General features: G+C 32.0%; 3 protein-coding genes across 12 annotated transcripts; all 3 read left to right on the top strand.

Moving 5' to 3' along the window:
- Positions 1–705: 705 nt before the first annotated feature.
- On the top strand, positions 706–6476 carry LOC110629352 (plasma membrane ATPase 1). Of its 2 annotated transcripts, none has more exons than XM_021776280.2 (21): positions 706–863; positions 1197–1297; positions 1403–1522; positions 1624–1722; positions 1845–1982; positions 2057–2191; positions 2276–2455; positions 2654–2860; positions 2948–3067; positions 3178–3297; positions 3573–3695; positions 3775–3879; positions 3963–4272; positions 4347–4585; positions 4675–4707; positions 4797–4878; positions 4967–5127; positions 5293–5505; positions 5630–5812; positions 5915–6093; positions 6197–6476. In XM_021776280.2, the coding sequence occupies exons 2-21, from the start codon at positions 1244–1246 to the stop codon at positions 6288–6290; spliced, it is 2895 nt and encodes a 964-aa protein (XP_021631972.1). In that variant the 5' UTR covers positions 706–863; positions 1197–1243; the 3' UTR covers positions 6291–6476. The 2 variants fall into 2 exon arrangements, with proteins under 2 accessions (XP_021631972.1, XP_043812441.1); XM_043956506.1 differs by having other exon boundaries at positions 4967–5151.
- A 1778-nt stretch (positions 6477–8254) lies between these two features.
- On the top strand, positions 8255–12658 carry LOC110629372 (deSI-like protein At4g17486). 8 transcript variants are annotated; one of them, XM_043956523.1, is made up of 6 exons: positions 8255–8413; positions 8505–8568; positions 8744–8972; positions 11419–11706; positions 12063–12149; positions 12393–12658. In XM_043956523.1, the coding sequence occupies exons 3-6, from the start codon at positions 8801–8803 to the stop codon at positions 12536–12538; spliced, it is 693 nt and encodes a 230-aa protein (XP_043812458.1). In that variant the 5' UTR covers positions 8255–8413; positions 8505–8568; positions 8744–8800; the 3' UTR covers positions 12539–12658. The 8 variants fall into 8 exon arrangements, with proteins under 8 accessions (XP_043812458.1, XP_043812459.1, XP_043812455.1 ...); XM_043956524.1 differs by having other exon boundaries at positions 8505–8573; positions 8764–8972; XM_043956520.1 differs by having other exon boundaries at positions 8505–8573.
- Positions 12659–13053: 395 nt separating this feature from the next.
- Positions 13054–15542, top strand: LOC110629361 (putative RING-H2 finger protein ATL21A). 2 transcript variants are annotated; one of them, XM_021776292.2, is made up of 4 exons: positions 13054–13754; positions 14335–14408; positions 14478–15155; positions 15215–15542. In XM_021776292.2, exons 3-4 carry the CDS (start codon positions 14501–14503, stop codon positions 15379–15381), a joined length of 822 nt encoding a protein of 273 aa, XP_021631984.1. In that variant the 5' UTR covers positions 13054–13754; positions 14335–14408; positions 14478–14500; the 3' UTR covers positions 15382–15542. The 2 variants fall into 2 exon arrangements, with proteins under 2 accessions (XP_021631984.1, XP_043812447.1); XM_043956512.1 differs by having other exon boundaries at positions 13054–13788.
- The last annotated feature ends 5007 nt before the right edge of the window (positions 15543–20549 follow it).

The raw sequence follows: 20549 nt of genomic DNA, 5'->3' as shown, positions 1-20549 counted from the left end.
CATACTTTATATATTAATTTTCTTGTCAAAATTGAATATCCGTCGTATTAATTTTCTTGTTTGGACTTGTATAATTTGTATGGATAAGTTAGAATATTCTAATTAGGGCTATATTGTTTTTTCTTTAGAAATCTATGCCATGCATAATTTAATCACTATTAATTTAGGCTTTACTAATAAGGACAACGAATCCAAATCCAATTTCAAGTATATGATTTCTCCAATGAGATGAACTTGCTTCCAAGTAGAAATGGTTGATGCCGTCCAACATCGCCAGCTGATTAAGTAGAAATGTTAATGCAGGGACGTAGGCCGTACACACACTTGGCCATGGGCATTGGGTCCCTATATATATAAAAAATAAAGCATGTATATAGGGCTTGGGGCCTACTGCTTCCTTGGCAAGGGATTAGGGACCAAGCCATTGGGCCCTAAACCATCATAGTGGGCATTTAGCATTTTTTCAAGAACAGGACAAAACTGAATCCGAGAATTGTAACTTAATCCTACACCCATCCTTGGAAACGTCATTTTTCATATGCCCTTTGTTTCGTTGTAAAGGTGGTGGAGGCATGGCGGAGTTCCATAAGCCTAGTTTCTGTCTCCTAACACAATGGCCTATGTGATTATCTTTCTTCTCGATTCTTGTTACTTCATTCTGTACTTCTTCTCTCTGTCAGTGAATCAATTTCCCTGTTTTGTTTTAACTTGTTCGACCATCTATGGTTGTTTCTGCTTCATTTCAGCCTATATATACGTGTCCATTTCATTTTATCTATGCACTCTCCTACAGCATTGCAAAAGTCTCTTTCACTTTGGCTTTTGCTTCATGCAAAAAGCTGCATTCTTCTGTATTTCTGAAGGTATTCATACATTATATATACGTGTTTTGATTTTTACGTGGGTCTTAGGTATGCATGGTTCTTAAAATTTAAGCTCTTAGGATAAGTGGGTTTAAGTTTAATGGCATTTACAAGAGAGAATGTGATAAATATAAAAGATTACATGTTCTTTGTGTTTATAAAGGTTGTCTCTCATTTTATGAGATCAAACAATGAATTCATGATTGTTGGAATGTTTTAGTTTCTCTGTCTGTCCTTTATATAAATAGCGACCTTGAGGATGCTTCAGGGTTTGTGATGTATAGAGACTGGGCAGTGAGTAATGTGCTAATTCACAAGTTTCAAAACATGCAGATTTTCCCACCTTCAATTGAGGTGGGAGTTGAAGAAGGAACACTGAAATGGATAAGACTGCAATTGCCCTTGAAGCTATTAGCAAGGAAACTATTGATTTGGTACACATTTATGTACTCCTTGCGAAATATATATCAAGAATATGCAAGTTCCAAGTCTCACTCAATATTCATGTCAATTGCTAACCCAACATTGGATTTTTGCAGGAAAGTATTCCAGTGGAAGAAGTGTTTGAAAAGTTGAAATGTACGAGAAAGGGTCTTACTTCTGATGATGTTCAACAGAGGTTAGGAGTATTCGGCTCCAACAAGCTTGAGGAGAAAAAGGTCTCTTAAGGCTTGTGTCAGCTCAAGATATCTCACTGATTTTATTGTAACTTCATTTATGATTTTACAATGAATTCATTTCTTTCATTTGTTTTACATAGGAAAGTAAAGTACTCAAGTTTTTGGGGTTTATGTGGAATCCACTATCATGGGTTATGGAAGCTGCAGCAATTATGGCAATCTCTCTTGCCCATGGAGGAGTGAGTTTGTGGGAAATTCATATCATATCTTTGACTTCAGGAATATACATTTAAGATATGGATTGAATTGAAAGCAAAACCTAGATTTATTGAATGAATACTGAAAAGTAATCATTGTGTAGGGAGAAGGAATAGATTATCATGATTTTGTTGGAATCATGGCACTACTTATTATCAATTCAACCATAAGCTTTATAGAGGAAAATAATGCTGGAAATGCAGCGGCAGCTCTTATGGCTCGGTTGGCACCAAAAGCAAAGGTTAACCTTGTGGATATCTTTGAAAAATATGTTTGGACTCCTTTTTTCCTTTATATCTAAATTGTCTGCAACAGGTTTTGCGCAATGGAAGTTGGGGAGAGGAAGATGCTGCTGTATTGGTGCCTGGAGACATTGTCAGTATCAAACTAGGAGACATTATTCCTGCTGATGCTCGTTTACTTGAAGGGGATCCTTTGAAAATTGATCAGGTTGCTAATCATATTGAATCATCTAATTCTCTTCCTATCTTGAGCTTTTAGGATTTATATATTCCTTCTTTCTTTCTTTTCCAGTCTGCTCTTACAGGAGAGTCACTTCCAGTAACTAAGAATCCTGGTGATGGAGTTTACTCTGGCTCAACATGTAAGCAAGGTGAAATTGAAGCAGTAGTGATTGCTACTGGTGTGCACACCTTTTTTGGAAAAGCAGCTCATCTTGTGGAATCCACTACACATATTGGGCATTTTCAAAAGGTTCATACCAAAATTCATTAACATCTTAGTTAATTAATCAATATCAATTAAGAGCTAACAAGCCGATAGCATATTAGCCCTTTGATTGAACACTTGAATGTAGTAAGGAAACTCTGGTCATGCCCATATTGAGCAACATATGCATACATATTACCGTTTATGAAATTTGTGAGGGATAATTTTGCTTCATTTTTTCAGGTTTTAACTGCAATTGGAAACTTCTGCATTTGCTCTATTGCCATTGGAATGTTGATTGAGATCATTGTAATATATGGGATTCAAAAAAGGGAATATCGTGTTGGTATAGACAACCTTCTTGTTTTACTTATCGGTGGTATCCCCATTGCTATGCCAACAGTACTTTCTGTTACCATGGCCATAGGTTCTCATCGCTTGTCTCAGCAGGTACTGGAAAGCTTTACTTATTTAAATTCATGGAGATAAATAATTGCAATAGCTTTAGAGAAAAACTGAAGTTATGTTTACCTGCAGGGTGCCATAACAAAGAGAATGACAGCTATTGAGGAAATGGCTGGGATGGATGTTCTCTGCAGTGACAAAACAGGCACTTTAACTCTTAACAAACTTACAGTCGATAAGTCTATGATAGAGGTGCTATATTTTATCCATTATTTTCCATTTTCTGAGTAGTTTTACAGTAAATCGTGAAAAAGCTCTTAACTATTATGAACTTATAGATGCATTCTTTCATTTCATGATAGGTTTTTGCAAAGGGTGTTGACAAGGACATGGTTGTCTTGATGGCTGCCAGAGCTTCGAGGTTGGAAAATCAAGATGCTATTGATGGGGCTATTGTTGCTATGCTGGCAGATCCTAAAGAGGTTTTGGATCTTCGTAAATAAATATTCAATACAATGTATTATTGTCCCTCATCTCTGTACAAGAATGAAATATATGAATTGGTGCTCAACTGAAATAGCAAAAGCATGATTATTAATATCCAGGATGCTATGATACTCTTGGAAAATTCATGTGTGATCAATTTCTTAAGTCAGAATAGTATAACTTCTATGGTGAAATAGTCCTAAATGTTTTATTGTAAGTTCTGTTGATTGAGTTTCCTATGACCTAAGACCATATCTTGTTTAATTGTTAGGCTCGAGCTGGAATTACTGAAGTACACTTTCTTCCATTCAATCCAACTGATAAGAGGACAGCACTAACATATTTAGACAGTGCAGGCAAGATGCATAGAGTGAGCAAAGGGGCACCAGAGCAGGTACTCAGTTACAATCTTGGTGTTATGATCATTGCACTACCTGCCATAGCCTAATATTGATCACATGTGACAACTTCAGATTCTAAGTTTGGCAAGGAATAAATCAGACATTGAAAAAAAGGTACTAGGAATAATTGATAAATTTGCTGAGCGTGGACTTCGATCCCTTGCAGTTGCTCGACAGGTATAACCTCTGCTTCATTTATTGTTTTCTTTAGTACTGTTCAGAAGATTGTTTCCTGATAAAGAGAGAGGTGTTATTTACAGGAGGTACCAACTGGTACCAAGGACAGTTCTGGTGGACCTTGGGAATTTGTTGGTCTTCTCCCACTTTTCGATCCACCTCGCCATGACAGTGCTGAAACAATCAAAAGAGCTCTAGATCTTGGTGTTGGTGTCAAAATGATCACGGGTGATCAACTGGCAATTGCAAAAGAGACAGGGAGACGACTTGGGATGGGCACAAATATGTATCCGTCATCAACTTTGCTAGGGGACAACAAGGATGGAACTATTGGAGTTCTGCCAATCGATGAGCTCATTGAAAATGCTGATGGTTTTGCTGGTGTTTTCCCTGGTAATTAATTATATTCAGGCACTAACTTGAATTTATCTTGTGCCACTCTCAATTGACTTGGTGTTTCTTTGTAGAGCATAAGTTTGAAATTGTGAAGCGACTTCAAGCTAAAAAACATATAGTTGGAATGACTGGTGATGGAGTAAATGATGCACCTGCATTAAAGATAGCAGACATAGGAATTGCGGTGGCAGATTCAACAGATGCTGCCCGTGGCGCTTCTGATATAGTTCTGACAGAACCCGGGCTAAGTGTAATCATTAGTGCTGTTTTGACTAGTCGAGCAATCTTTCAAAGAATGAAGAATTACACAGTAATACTGTTTTTTTTAATAGTTCTTGGATTTGGTGACCGTCAATGGTATAATTTCCTTAACACATTTCTTTTTTAATCTTTCCCCAGATATATGCTGTGTCTATCACCATTCGTATCGTAGTAAGTTATTTAATCCTTGAAAATTTAACGACTCTGAAAGTTTAGCAAATGTGGAAATTGTAACATTGTGTACTGAATTTGTTCAACAGTTGGGGTTTATGTTGCTCACTTGTTTTTGGAAGTTCAATTTCCCTCCCTTTATGGTTCTTATTATTGCCATTCTAAATGATGGTAAGCACTTTTTAATCATCCCTAGTTTTTTTTTTTTTTTTTTCTTTCTAGTATGAGAACTGAATCACCTTTCTCAATAAATTTTTAGGCACTATCATGACGATATCCAAAGACAGAGTTAAGCCATCCCCCATACCAGATAGTTGGAAGCTTAGTGAAATTTTTGCAACTGGGGTTGTAATAGGCGGATACCTTGCCATAATGACTGTGGTGTTCTTCTGGGGAGCATATGAAACTGATTTCTTTTCAGTAAAAACCCTATTACTTCATCAAGTATCTTTCCAGGATAGAAATGGAATTATCAGTTTTTCTTTGAGCTACAAATGCAGAGACTAGAGAGCCATCTAAAACAAATGATTTTTCGATTCGTTATGGGTTTTGATAATCATTTTCTTTTCTTCTAAATTATCACAGAAACACTTTGATGTGCATAGCCTCCAAAAGAATGATTACAATGTCTCGGATGAACACATCTCCAAGGAACTGAATGCACAGCTAGCATCAGCTATGTACCTTCAAGTTAGCACCATCAGCCAAGCTCTAATATTTGTGACTCGCTCCAGGAGCTGGTCATTCACAGAGAGGCCTGGTGCTCTTCTCATTATCGCTTTCTTTATTGCTCAATTGGTAACCCTACAATCTTATCACTGAATAGTCGCTCTATGATCAATGATCCTAATATCTAAATTCACGTCTAATCACCTGAGTTGATCCTTAGCTCGCCATGAATAATGGTTGTTGATCCATGCAGGTTGCAACTGTAATATCTGCTGAAGCAACATGGGGTTTTGCTGGTGTAAGAAAGATTGGCTGGAAATGGACTGGTGTCATCTGGTTGTACAACATTGTAACATACATGCTGCTTGATCCTATCAAGTTTGCTGTTAGATATGCACTGAGCGGCAGAGCCTGGAGCCTAGTCTACAACCAAAGAGTGAGTGAAATTGAGCCTAGCTAGTAATCCATTACATTGAATTCTTCTATTAATGTTGAAGGAACTTGGTTTGAGATTTGGGGCATTGATTGATTTTGTCAGACAACAATGACAACTCAAAAAGACTTTGGTAAGGAAGCTCGGGAAGCTGCATGGGCAACCGAGCAGCGGACACTTCATGGCCTCCAATCTAAGGAATCAAAAGTGTTATCAGAAAAGCATACTTTTAGAGACATCAGCATTGTGGCTGAAGAAGCAAGGAGACGTGCAGAGATTGCAAGGTTTGTTTTCTTTGTGGAAAGTTTACAAATACTGAACCTGCAAGATCAAACTCTGTACTAATGAGTGACTTCATTTATAATTATGATCACATGCATCTTACAGATTAAGGGAGCTTCACACGTTGAAAGGCAAAGTGGAGTCCTTTGCAAAGTTGAAGGGTTTGGACATTGATGTGAACCCCCATTACACAGTCTGAGTGGTTCCCCAAAATTACTTAACCAATAGAGGGTAGCCAAGCAGATGAGATGATTCTCGGTCTAAAGCTTTTCCTTTCATTTGTTTCTTTTCCTTTTCTTCCCTTTTCATTTTCACAATTATAATGCGATGAACGTTGAAGTCTCCAAAATGAACCATCAATAAAAGCTTTTTACTTTCACTTTGATCATTTAGCCTCCTTTTCACATAATTCATTTTATAATAATTACATAATAAAAATATTATTCTGTGACAAATATATTAAATTAAAGAAAATTAATGTTTAAATATACAAATATATTTTCATACAAATTAATATAAGAAAATAAATTAAATTAATAACATTGTTATTAACTAAAAATAATATTTTATTATATTATTTATAAAATGCATATTTATCTTTGTAGTTTAAAATGTTAATATAAAAATATTTATGAAAATATCTTTTTTTATTAATTTAATAATTTTTATAAAATAATTTCTGTAAATCATTGCATATAAATTTATAAAATCTATAATACATATATTATTGATCTCAATTTCTAAATATTCTTTTAAAAAATATTATGTTTACATATTCTTTAGATTTCAATTTTTCATTAACATTTATTTTTTTAAAATATCGTTGATTATACGAAAGATTAAGAATAAAATACAAAATTTTTATAAAATAATTTTCACTATGTGATTATCCTAAATTGTCCTATACTTTAAAATAAATGAAAAAAAAATTATGTTCATGTGAATGGGAAGAATAGTTGAATTAAATTAAATAAATATTAATAATTAATAAATAAACTACATACTAATAAAGAATTATACTGAAAAATAAGATAAATAATAAAATTAAATATTATTCTACAATTTAGGTAAGTTTTTTCACAATAATATTTTGTAGTAATAAAAAAAACATAATTAAATAATTATTACTACCTCCATTCATTAATCTCCGTGTTTGTTCACCAAAATTAATCAATTTAATTAATAATTTTAATTTTATAAAAAAATTAATAATTTATTTAAAATATCTTTTAAATAATTTTAGATAATCATGTTTCTTTTTACATATCTGTAATATATATATATATATATATATATAAGTGAAAAAAAAAAGAGAATAATAGAATTCCTAAACTACTCTACTATATTTTGATTATTATAATTTTATTATTATTTAAAAATTTATAATTTAGTTATTTGATTATATTAGTATTTTATTTAAATTCAAATAAAAAAAATTTCTTAATAGTTAAATTATAATGTATTAAAATTTCGCTAAAAATCTAAATTTTATTATAGAAGAATTCTTTTTAACATTTAAATTTTATTAAACTAAATTTTAAACAAAAACCATTAATTCTATAAAAAAAAAACATACCCCACAATATTTTGATAATTACAATTTTACTTTTATTTAAAATTTTTAATTAAATTATTTAATTATATTAATATTTCATTTAAAGTTATTGATTGAAGAAATCTATAAATATTCAAATTCTAGTTAATTAAATTTTATTATAAAAGAATTATATTAATATTAATATTTTATTTATTAAAATTGTATAGTAAATTAAACTAATTTTTTTTAAAAATAATTAGTTAAAAAAGTTTTATACATACAAAATATTAAAAAATTAATATTTTTTGCGGTAGTATTTGAATTTTAGCAACAACAACACACTATCAACTATTTGTTAGTCGCTAAAATATGTAAAATATGTTATAAATAACTAATTAATATTAAATGATTTAAAATTAGACAAAAATATAATTACTACTAATAAGAATTTTAATAATACGTAAATATTTAACTGATAAATAAACATTTTACTTGAGAAAAAAAAGAAAGAAATCATTCGTGAGAATTTTAATTAAAATAAATAAATGGAAAGAGAGAATTTAAAAAATTTTAGATAATTAAAAATTTTAAAAACGATAATTGTGTATCTCACGTGTCTGGAATTTAGAATATATGGGTGACCAATCACTGAAGGTTGGCTTCTTAAGCTTCACGTCAACCCTCTTCCCCTTTCTCACGTCACAGCAAAAAGAGCTTCACTTCCTCTTTGCTCACTCGTATCAAACCTCACTTCAGATTAAACCCCAATAAAGAAGAAATCACTGGTAATGATTTTTCCCCCTTCTCTCTGTGTAACCCCGTCTACGTTTCTATACCATTTTAAATTTTTTCGTCTCCCAATCTCTGTTTCTTTAGGACTCTGTCAGTCGTAGGGTTTCTAGCTTGATCATTTGGGGATTCTCTCATTCTCACTTTATCAGTAAGGTCAATTCTTCATGAATATACCAAGAATGGTAATTTTGTTTTATCTTAGCATTTTCTAGTCTCTAATTCTCGTGCTTTGAAACTTCAAATTCATTAGATTTTCTAATTTTATTTGTTGATTTACTTATTTATTACTTTTTAAATGGTTTTATTGGGTTTTGGTGTGTAAGATGGTGGACTTCTGATACAGAATTGGGGCCAGAATTGAAGGACTTAATTGAGGAATAATGCGGCTGTTTCCGTTGAGCTCGAGCTCCGGTTCGAGTTCAATCTCGGATAAGGAGCAGGGTAATGGAGGGAACAATCGCGCGATGTTGTATCTAAATGTTTATGATCTTACACCTATAAATAATTACATTTACTGGTTTGGGGTTGGGATCTTCCATTCCGGCATTGAAGGTGATATGCAATTATTTTGTGTGTTATGCTGGAGTTCTTAATGTTTCCTGCATGATTTCTTGCTGTCTATTTTAGTGGCGTAGCTGGTGACGTTATATGGTTAGTGTAAGTTTGAGGAGTCCACTGCATTTGCACAAGTTCATGATTTCATATTCCTAATCCTGCTTTTGCTAGTAGATTGTTCTACAACTATGTAGTAGTATTTATTTGGCAAAGGCTTCATTTTGAAGATTTTTTTTTCTTCCAAGTAGGTTGAGGTTCATAGCAAGAGAATCATAACTTAATACTATCCAGAATGAGGGTGTAGCTTTATGATATTGGTGGAATGTCACTTAACAATGATGGGTTCTCTTGCAAATGGAATTGGATGGTCTCGTAACAGTTTGTATGATATCTCACCTGGATCCATTACCAAGGTGAAGATTCATTTGGTACTAAATGTATATGTTACTCAAGTTACAATATGGGTAGATGATAGCTCATCTGCACATCTCCTTTAGAATTAGAGAGATAAGTGATGGCGTCCCTTATGCTTTTAATTCAAAGGAGTACTTTATACTGCATTGAATTTGTAAATTATGCAATTGACGGTAGAAAATAATAATTCCTGATAAGAAAAAAGGTTAAAAGAGAGCAAAATCATCCAGAGGACTGAAATCCTACAGAACTCAAAGTGCTCTTATTTTGTGGTACTCACTTGCTGATTACCATAAAACTGTTAAGTTACTAGTCCTTCTTCTATAATTTCTATCATCCTGCATTTACTTTATAATGACTTATTTTATTCCTTTTAAATGAATATGAAGGAAACAGAGATAAGATTAGTGATAATTAAGTGCCAAATCAGAAGAACCAGCAAACAGGAAGAATAATTGACCCTTTATCAGCTTCACATTTTATTAATTAGAAATTTGCAAGAATGGTCATGCTAATCCCTATTTCCAATAATAAGGAAAGAGTAACCTGCAAGACTTCCCTATTAGAACTTGATTGGATTTATGAATTTATTGGAACTTAAGAGTTTTCCTGAATACTGAAAAGGCTTCACATCTGGGGTGCAGTATAGGTAGAAAAGTGCTATACAAGAGAAGTAATCTTTGGTGGGTGTGTGAACAACTGGCAAATCTTTTGAAAGACATATGAAGAGAATAATAAGCAGAATGTAAAATGAATGGGTTGGGTTCTTGCTTATAAAGAAGATTCTCCAACTTTAGGAGCTAGTTTAGCATTATAGTTCAACAAAAGCAATTAAAAACAATAATGTAGCTTTCTGCATCAAAGGACTAGCTTCACTGGTGAATTGCTTAATGAATCAATAGGCTACTTGAGTAGTTTCTTGGACGAATTTATATCGTCTCAAATAAGATGACTAGCATCCACCATAGATTGCTTATGTGAACAAAATTGCTTTGCCCAGAACAGATTTGGACTGCAAAATTGCTTTGCGCACCTTAGGCTTTATTTTTCTTTTCCTCTCTTTTTCTTTTGCTTTCACTTTTGCTTAGATCCATAGACAAAAATAAGTTTGAACCTTATTTATTATCTTTGGTAAATATGGGAGAGTATCATCACCATATCCAAATCTTAGGCACCTAGATTGTAATCTATGTCATAATTTGCTTATTTGTTTTTTTATGTTATGATATGTGATTTACTCTTCTTCGTCACATTAGTTGATGTTGATCATACATGAGCTGTCAAAACTGTGGGATTGTCCATATTTACGAAAGAATTTATTGAAGTCAGTTTACCCAAATGCCAAAAAGACCTTATATATGAAGGTTTATTAGATGTTTTATTACAAATTAACCAACTGATGCCTGTTTAGTGACTGAATTTAAATACAATGCACAGTTTGGAAAACCTATGGTGTAATTGCTACCATAGATACTGAACAAGCCCCTTTTTGATAACTAGGTTGATTGATAGGACTTCAAACTGACGTCAAGTTTAGGGAATTGGAAAAGCCAGGCTCTGTTTGGTAAACCAGCTTTCTTGTCATTTGTTGTTGTAAAATGCAAAGAAAAATTCCAAGAAAAGGAAAGGGAAAAATGTTAGTAAATGAAGCACAAAATAACTGACCCTACGTTCCCTAGCAGCTATGTAATTTTTAAACAACTGTTGATATATTTTAGACAGCAAATGCAATAATAAGAAAGTATACCAAATAAATATTTGAATTTCACTTTGCATTGGACAAGGGAAAAATGTAATTTCAACAAGAAAATGTTGCTTTCTGTTCCTAAAAAAGCAAAAAACAATAAAGAAAGCAAGCTAACCGGATGGAGCTTAATCTCTGCCAATCATAATAACCAATTCACTTCCACTTCTCTCTCTCACTCTCTCATTTATCAGTGTGCGTGCCTCATACTTGAGCATTATTTTTTTCAGCATTTTTGTTTTTACCTTTTATGATGCACTTAGTGTGTACCTGATCTATAATCAGTGCATGGTATGGAGTTTGGATTTGGAGCCCACGAATACCCTACCAGTGGGGTATTTGAGGTGGAACCAAAAAGTTGTCCAGGCTTCATCTTCCGAAGGTCACTATTACTGGGCAGCACCAACCTTTCCTTATCGGAAGTTCGATCATTCATGGAACATCTTTCTACAAAATATCATGGAGATACTTACCATTTGATTGCTAAAAATTGCAACCACTTTACAGATGAAGTCTGTTTGCAGCTAACAGGGAAGCCTATTCCTGGATGGGTAAATCGTCTGGCACGAGTAGGTGGGTTGCATGTTTATATTACATGAGAAAGTACTGTAGGGTTAACTAAGAAGCATCCAAAATTAGTACATTGGCTATTCCATTTACCAAAATTTAAAGATTATCATTGTCAGTACTAAATCCAGGTCTACCTGGCTGTCTGACTATATTAATTACTATTTAATTTATTCCATTGCTTTTTCCTGCGTGTGGTCTTTGGTCTTAAGCAGCCCAGTGCTTGTAAACTTATATGGTGAAAGTGCAACAAGATAACTTTATTGAAAGTGTAGCAAGATTGCTCTACGGTTTTGTGTTGTCAAACTTTGTGGCCCAATTTTAATGAGCTTTTTTATCTGATCAAGGAGATCTTTTTCAAGTTTCAGGTTCTTTCTGTAATTGTCTATTGCCAGAAAGCATTCAGATGGCAGCAGTTAGACATCTTCCCGATCATCCAGCATATTCTGGTAAGTTTGTGCTGTTAATCTTGTTTCTGAGATTAATCAGCAAATATTTTAGCCAAATTTTCTTCCTTCTTGTTGCAAGAGAATTTCTGTTGGGTCGACTGTTCAAGAAGATAAGCGTGCATGAATAAACTGTTTTCTTTCTTTGAGAAGATTGATTATCCATTCTTTGATCCCTTGATGGATGTTTGCGTAATGGATATATAGATATATCTTGCTTCTTACCTCAATATTATACCAATGCAGATGATGATGGGTTAGAATCTATCACGTCATCTGTGTCAGCCAATAGTGAAGGAGAGGATTCAGATCATCTTCTGCTGAACGTACCCAATGGTGATGTTGCATTTTTAAAGGAACAACCAGTAAGGTTAGCGAGGGAACACGTTTAGAACTTGCCTGCAATTCATGTTCTTTCTACGTGGGATCTTTATGTTGTATGTACTTTAGTGTATGACCTTCAGGGTATCATGACAATGCCTTTGGTTTAATTAATTAAATCCTTTGGTGTCTATTTGACGTAGAATAATATTGCCTAAGACTTCTCAGATGCCTCCATTTTTTCTTTTCCTTCGAAATGTACAGTTTTGCTTGCTTATGTCCTGTATCTAAAGATTTATGCAAGTCATAGTGTATAAACTGTTTTGGCTGGTTGTTAGATACTATCAAATTCAAAGAATCTCACGTGCAGCCAATGTGTGGATTCTGAATGTTGGAGATTCCGAACTAGAGAATTCTATTTTATAGGGAACTTACAAATGATAATTTATTTTCTGTTTTAAGAAGTAAATATGAAAATATGTCAAAAAAATTCTGTTTGTTGGTAATTTTTTTTTTAAAAAATGGGTTCAATCTGTTAAAATTTAAATAAATTCATTGTTTGATTTTAAATGGCAATAATACCCCTAAAAATAAAAATAAATAAAAATGAAAAACATACATATCATATTATATTTGACCACCCAAAAACTAGCTATTTCACCCATCTATCCCTTCGCTGAAACCCGCTGTCCTAGCTGCATCAAAATTGCAACCAATGCAGCTCTCCAACTCTTAATGTTCATGCAGTAACGTTCAAATGAAACCATGTAACCTGCATTAAGTTGCTTTTCCTTCACACGCCTGCTCCTTTAAATGGTGTCATTCTTGTAATTGGAGTTGCTGGCATATCAAAGCTTAACATGTGGCGGTTCTGGCCTGAACTCGAAGCCAAGAAAACTGGCGGCCAAATTTCCCCTTGTGCTATGACGAATCATCAGCTCAAACTACATTGCCATTTTTATAACTTTCTCATACTTCCCATGCTGCAACTTGTAATTGCTGCCCAGGTTTTCCCCTCCAATTGAATTAACTATTCCCTTGTTAATGCACACCAGGTATTTGAGGAAATGAGATAAACGGATTTAAAGCTAAATCTAAAGTAGATTAAGAACTGCTACATCAAACAGCATAAGCGGCACTGGAAACCATTTGAAGATGTGAGATTTGCTTTCAAAGATGACATAACCAGTAGCAGGGGAGGGCATTTTTTCCGAAACATGGGCTACCTCATTACCTTTCGTTCATACATGAGCAAACTCCAGTCTGTCAAGCTGTCGCACAAAGCTGGTAATTGATTTAACATAAGCCCGAATACTTCAAGGTACCACTTGCATATTTTGATCAATGTGAATCGCTTCACATACAGCTCGATGGATCAATTTGTTTAGGATAAGTAGAATTTGAGGATCAAATTATTACACTATTCAATTTGATAACAAGTCATTAGATTTTATGGCCCAAATGGCAATCAAGTCGGTCAATGATAATTAGCAAGCCTTCTGAGGGAAGGGTCAAGGGAGAAGGGGCTTAGAAAATGTGTGTAGAAAAAGAACGAACAATCCTGAGAGTGAAACGTTGAACATTTTTAAATATTATCCGGAATGTCTTTAAAATAATAATAATAATAATATATGAACTTTGGAAAAGGAAAGGCCCATTGATTTTAATATTTTTCATTTTTGAAAACCTTGGAGGTGATTTAACCATAATTTGCTAATAAACTTCATTTTTTATTAGCAAACCGGAGAAGGAAAACAAAAATTAACTAACCCAACAAGTCAGATTAGAACTGACCTGTTCTTCTTACACTTTATTCTACTTTGCTTTCTAATATTCCTACATAATCTGACTCTTCTTTGCTTGCCAGGCAAGTTACCTGGAGACCTGGTCCCTACTAGTAAAAGTCAAGATAACGCAATTTGCAGGGACAAACAAAATTAGGTACCCTCTAAGCATTTGATTTTCAAGTAATCTTTCCAGGAAACAAGTTCATTATTTTTCTTCTTGCAGAATTTGGAGACAGGTTTTATTTGATGATATTAAGATTTATGGTATCGCTTGCAATGGATGCTGCCTTCATATTTATTCTTGTCTTCAGTTCCATGTTTCTAAGCACTGAAGCTTTTCAATCCAACTGCTTCACTCTCAACTGTGGTGATGGTGCTCCTGATATTCGTTTCCCTTTCTGGGTCTCAGGCCGGCAGCCCCATTACTGTGGTCGCCCTGCTTTTGAACTTTCTTGCAAACACAACACCACCATGATTCGCTTTCCAAGCTACGGAGACTTGGTCGTGAAATCCATCTCCTACGGTGACAGAAAACTCCAGCTTCTTGATCCCAACAACTGTGTTCATCAAGTGTTTCTTAATCTCAACCTCTCTCACACTCCATTCAGATATTACTATGTCGTCAAGAATTACACATACCTCAACTGTTCAACTAGGCTTCCACCTTCGTTTTCAGAAGTTTCATGCTTGAGTGGGCCTAGGCATCATATTTACACTGTAAAATCTTCTTTGGTCCTGCCAGAATCCTGCAGGCCAGTTAAAACTGTTGCAATTCCATTTTCATATAGTCCTTATCTTGCTGATAATAGTTTTGGCCTTGGGTTAAGTTGGAGCTCTCCTGAACGTGATGAAGATTGTGAAGCAAAAGGAGGCCAGTGTGGTCTCCAAACAGGATGTTTAGGTAATTTTCATTTATAATCTTGTTTACTTTTCATTCAGAGCTTAATTTGAAATTTGCAGGTTTTTCAATCAAGAACTTGAATTTTGGTGATGTCTCTGACAAGATGTTGAAGATTCTGTTGTGTATATTGACGGTGATACTGGTAATGAGCATAAAGATTCATCATTCAAAGAAAGTGGATATGCAGCTAGAAAATGAGAATCTGCTTGAGGTTTTGAGATGCTAGAAAGCTCAAGAAAACATGGAATTATGAAGAAGCATTTGCTTGAGGTTTGCCCCAATGTGTAGCAGCAAAATGCATAAATTTTATACTTAGAAACTATGATTTGCTAAATATTCTATATATGTTTATATTCCATTTGGGCTTTTACCTTTTTAATTAAGTTAATTATAAAAAAATACTCAACAATTTTTTTACACTTGTATAAATTTTAATATCATATACTAATTCTGCTTGATATAACAAATTAATATGCTTTCATTATTTTACTTGTTACCACAGAAATTCACATGACATATCATCTTGATATAGTTAGATTTTATCATAAAAAATTCTCTTAATATTTAAATTATTTATATTATAATTTTATCATAAGTTAAATTAATTTTTTTTTAAAAATAATTACAATCGTTATTATTTAAAATTTTTTAATTTAATTATTTAAGTATATTATTAGTCTATTTAAATTTAAATTAATTGAAGAAGTTCTTGATTAAATTTTATTTATAGAAGATGTTTTTTAACTTTTAAAATTCTATTTATTAAAATTTTATTGTAAGTTAAATTATATTTTTAAAAAAATAATAAATTAAAAAAATTTGTATATAAAAATAAATAGTTTATATTAAGATTCAAAATTTTGTATGATATATTACATTTAGAAATAAACTAATAATTTTAATATTGATTAAATTAAATTATTATTATTAATAAATTCATATATTTTTTTATTTTTTATTATACATATAATTTATCTATTTATACTATATATAAAAGTGGGAAGATAGAAAAATTGAGATGACTGATTATACTCCTATGTTATTTATTTATTTATTATATTTTAAATTTAAAAATACATAATGATTTTATTATTTAAATAATTTTAAATTAATAAAAAATGATTTTATTATTTAAATAATTTTAGATATTTTTTATTTAAAATTAATGGACGTTTAAATTTTTTATTTCTTAATTTAATTAATTTTATTTTGTAATTAGATAGGATAATTATTAAAATTTAATTTTTTTTATAATATTCAAATTTTAATAAAAAATAAAAAATTCTGAGATAAAATTATTAAAAAAATAAATTAAAATATTAAAAAATTATTAAAATAATAAATTTAAATATTAATAAAAATATTAAAATAATTTCACAATATTAAATTATTAGATTTTCATTTTGTAACGACCCGAAATCAGACCGCTACCGGCGCTAGGATCCAGATCGACTTAAAGTCGCCGGGACCCGCAGTAAGTCTAACATACATCCTGTACATCTAATAAAATTCTATACATGATCATACATTTTCATAAAAACATTAAATTTTCACATATACCAAGCTTGACCTTTACATGCACCATACTGTAAACATAAAACCCCATGCTAGAGCTTTCATCAAATGTTCTAGTGGGTCAACATATCATACATCAAGCTTGGTTCAACGTTTCTTATCATTAAAACATTTCATATAGATCATGTACAAAAAGGGATAAACCATAAATATTAGGGCCAAGCACAATACTAATCCTCAATACATTTCTTTACATTACATTACAACATTCTTACACTTTATGTCCACTACTAGACTATTACATAGACTATACCATAACCTTGCTGATTCTCCCATAGCTACCTGTGCTCCTGCAAATCTGGAGGTTAGGGGAGAGGGGTGAGCTACAAAAGCCCAGTGAGCAGAACTATAAAAACATCATAATAAACATATGTTTTCATAAATGCGTCACAGCACAAACAATTCATATCACAGATGGACTGACCAAAAAATCCCTCTACTCTGTACCCGGCCCCGGTGGAGCTCCTCAGGACTTCTGTTATATACATAAGCTCTGTGCCCGGCCCTCGGTGGGGCTCCTCAGGACTTCTGTTACATAGCATAAAATCTAGAGGGCTAATGGGTCGTCCTGTTGTCCATCCACATCCACAATGAATAATGCAATGCGTCATATTCGTGAATTCTAATACCAACAACCTATTATATATCATGATACATGAACATGCTTAAAACATTTGCTTTCTTGAAATAAAGGATTAGTTTAGTTCCACTCACTTCTAGCTGACTCTGGACTAACTCTGAAGCAGCTGTCTCACTGCTGATCACCTCGGTTCCTCAGGTCCGATCCTACACAGGTGGACTCAAATGAAGGACCAAACATACTCTAACACGACTCTAAACATCTCCCCAAAAAACCCCTAAAATATCCTAAAACATGCATATGAAACAGGCAAAGGAAGACTGGACAGGGGACTTTCGGCGGCAGGTTCGGCGGCCGAATGTCCCTCCAGAGCCGAAAGTCATGCACTTTTGGGGGCAGGGTTCGGCGGCCGAAAGTCCTTCCAGAGCCGAAACTCAGGCACTTTCGGGGGCAGATTCGGCTGCCGAAACTCCCCTCCAGAGCCGAAAGTCCAAACTTTCGAGGGCGAGTTTAGGCGGCCTAAAACTGCCTCCAGGCAGGTTCGGCGGCCAAAACTGGCTTCGGCGGCCGAACCTGGGCTCTTCCAAAGGGCAGAACCCAAGCCTCACAAACACATCCAGCCACCCCAAAACCTCTCAACTCACACCAACACACACAAAAGCATGCATAAACATATTTTCAAGCATATAGGGGCATAAAACTAGCCTATACCCCAACAAGCATCACATAGCATACATTTGAGCATAGAACTAACATAAATCCTAACATTCTACATCTACTCTAAAGCATGCATTAAAACCCTTAACCCCTTCTTAAAACTTACTTAAAACATGAAAGAAGAGAAGGATCTACACTTACCTCTTGAAGATCGAGAGGAGATGTGATCCCAAACTTGGAGATGTGGAGGAACGAGCTCCAGGGGACTCCAAGCTTCAAAACTTGATCTTGAGCTTAAAATTCTTCAAAACCAAGTAAAAACTCATTAAAACTTGAAGGGATTGAAGGAAAACAACAAATCGACCATGGAAGGGCGAAATCTCACCTATACCCGAAAATAGAGAGAGAAAACTCGCCCATTTTCGGATAAGGGGCCTTTACTAGGTGGCTGGCCAGACCACCTTCGGGGGCCAAAGGTGCCTCCGCAAAAGGCCAATGTTCAGCGGCCGAACCTGGTTTTTTCCTTCCTTGGTCTTTTATTTCAAAACTCAATTTCTTTATTCATAAAACCCATAAAACATGTAAAAATATTTTAGAAAACCTTTATTTTACCCTTCTAGAAGACTCCGACATCCGAAAAATCTTAGATTCCTATGGAGATTCTGCCAGAAGTTAGGAATTTCGGTGCCGGGGTCTAGCCGGGTATTACACATTTTTCAATTTTTGAGTTTAATTAATTTTATTTAGTAAATAATTAATATTTAAATATATTTTAATAATAATTATCTTAAGCTTTTTTGTATATTGATATTTTTTAATAAATTTAACTTTAAATTAAATAATAAAATCATTATCCATAACAATATAGGTTTTCATTCATATATATGTATAATTGAAAATTATAATTTTTTAAATAAGATTATTAAAGAAATAAATTTAGATATTATATATATATATATATATGATAAAAATAATTATCACAATATTAAAATATTAGTTAATAATTTCAAATTAAAAAAATAAAGGTTTTCATTCATATATATATATAATTAAAAATTATAATTTTTTAAATAAATTTATTAAAGAAACAAATTTAAATATTATATATATATATATGATAAAAATAATTATTACAATATTAAAATATTAGTTAATAATTTCAAATTTAGAAGATAAAAATGGTAAGATATAACAAATAAAAATATTAAAACTTAATAATTTTACAAAAATAAAATACTAAAGTAATTATCTTAATTTTAAAAATTATCTTTAAGTTTACATATTAATTTTAATATGATTTAAATAATTTTTTTTAAGAAAAACTACTAGTTGTATTAATAAAATTTCATCAAATAAAGAGGAAATTACCACCATCACCTTCCGAAAAATCAAAACAACACGTTAAAATATACTCAGAATTTTTCACAATAAAACTATAATATAATTTAAGTACTTAAAAACTGATTTTATTCGATAATTAATTAATATTTAAATATATCTTAACAATGATCATATTAAATATTTCAACCACTTTCATACATTCAAAATTTTGAAATTTTTTAATAAATTTAACAATAAATTAAATTATTATAAATCATCACCCATAATTATATAAGTTTCCATTCATATATATATGATAATTAAATTAAAACAATTGAAATTTTTGAGATAAGATTATTAACTAACAAACTCAAATATTATTTTAAAATATTAAAATAATTATCCCAATATTAAAATACTAGATAATAAGTTCAAATTTAAAAGATAAAAATTATATGATACACAAAATGATTATCAACAAATTAATAATTAAAAAACAAGATAGTAAATTGATTATCTTAATTTTAAATATAAATAATTTTAATATTAATTATATACTTAAAAAATTTTTAAAATACTTAAAAAATTATCATATTAAAAAACTTAATAAAACTATTTAAATAATTTAAATAATTTTTTTCTAAAAAGGATTTGATGAAAGAAATTTAATATTAAATTTTAAAATATTTAAATAAAATATTGAAATTTATTATGATAATGAGTAATTTAAAAATAATAAAATTAATAATTAATAAGTAATTAAATTATAATTTAAGTATTACACCTTATAAAAACCTACTAAAATTCACCATTTTCTTTCATGTTTTTTTTTTAAATTTCTTAACTATAGTATATTGAAAAAAATAACAAGAACGCTTTATCAAAAGCCAACTTGAGAAAAATTAAGATAATCTTTATAATTAAAATTTTATCACAATGATTTATCTCATTATTATTACGAAATAATTTAATTGGTTGACCCCAACATTTGCCCTGAATTTGCACATTGACGGTGGATTCCAGCTATTTCTATCTAAATCTCACCGATAAATGGAAAAGTAACCTTGATTTCCTCCGATTACTGGGTCCACCACTTTACTTTGGATCAGTACAATTTCTTCTTTTCCCATCCCACACCAACTACTAACCAAAACTACAATGACACATCATTTGTACTAATTAATTTTTTTTAAAAAAAATAATTTTATAATTGAATTATATCATAATTGATTTTAACACAGCACCTAGGTTGAGCAGTATTC

This window comes from Manihot esculenta, chromosome 1, assembly GCF_001659605.2.
Source record: "Manihot esculenta cultivar AM560-2 chromosome 1, M.esculenta_v8, whole genome shotgun sequence".
Classification (NCBI taxonomy): domain Eukaryota; kingdom Viridiplantae; phylum Streptophyta; class Magnoliopsida; order Malpighiales; family Euphorbiaceae; genus Manihot; species Manihot esculenta.
Note: the sequence above shows the minus strand (reverse complement) of the source record. Positions and strands in the feature narration are given on the sequence as shown.

Bases quoted from the DNA above. Each gene is read 5' to 3' on its own strand.
- LOC110629352 (XM_043956506.1), top strand. From the start codon at position 1,244: ATGGATAAGACTGCAATTGCCCTTGAAGCTATTAGCAAGGAAACTATT. The intron at 3,880-3,962 runs GTATAACCTCTG...TGTTATTTACAG, and splicing joins CCCTTGCAGTTGCTCGACAG to GAGGTACCAACTGGTACCAA. The intron at 4,273-4,346 runs GTAATTAATTAT...GTTTCTTTGTAG, and splicing joins TTTTGCTGGTGTTTTCCCTG to AGCATAAGTTTGAAATTGTG.
- LOC110629372 (XM_043956523.1), top strand. From the start codon at position 8,801: ATGCGGCTGTTTCCGTTGAGCTCGAGCTCCGGTTCGAGTTCAATCTCG. The intron at 8,973-11,418 runs GTGATATGCAAT...ATCTATAATCAG, and splicing joins CTTCCATTCCGGCATTGAAG to TGCATGGTATGGAGTTTGGA. The intron at 11,707-12,062 runs GTGGGTTGCATG...ATCTTTTTCAAG, and splicing joins AAATCGTCTGGCACGAGTAG to TTTCAGGTTCTTTCTGTAAT.
- LOC110629361 (XM_021776292.2), top strand. From the start codon at position 14,501: ATGATATTAAGATTTATGGTATCGCTTGCAATGGATGCTGCCTTCATA. The intron at 15,156-15,214 runs GTAATTTTCATT...TGAAATTTGCAG, and splicing joins TCTCCAAACAGGATGTTTAG to GTTTTTCAATCAAGAACTTG.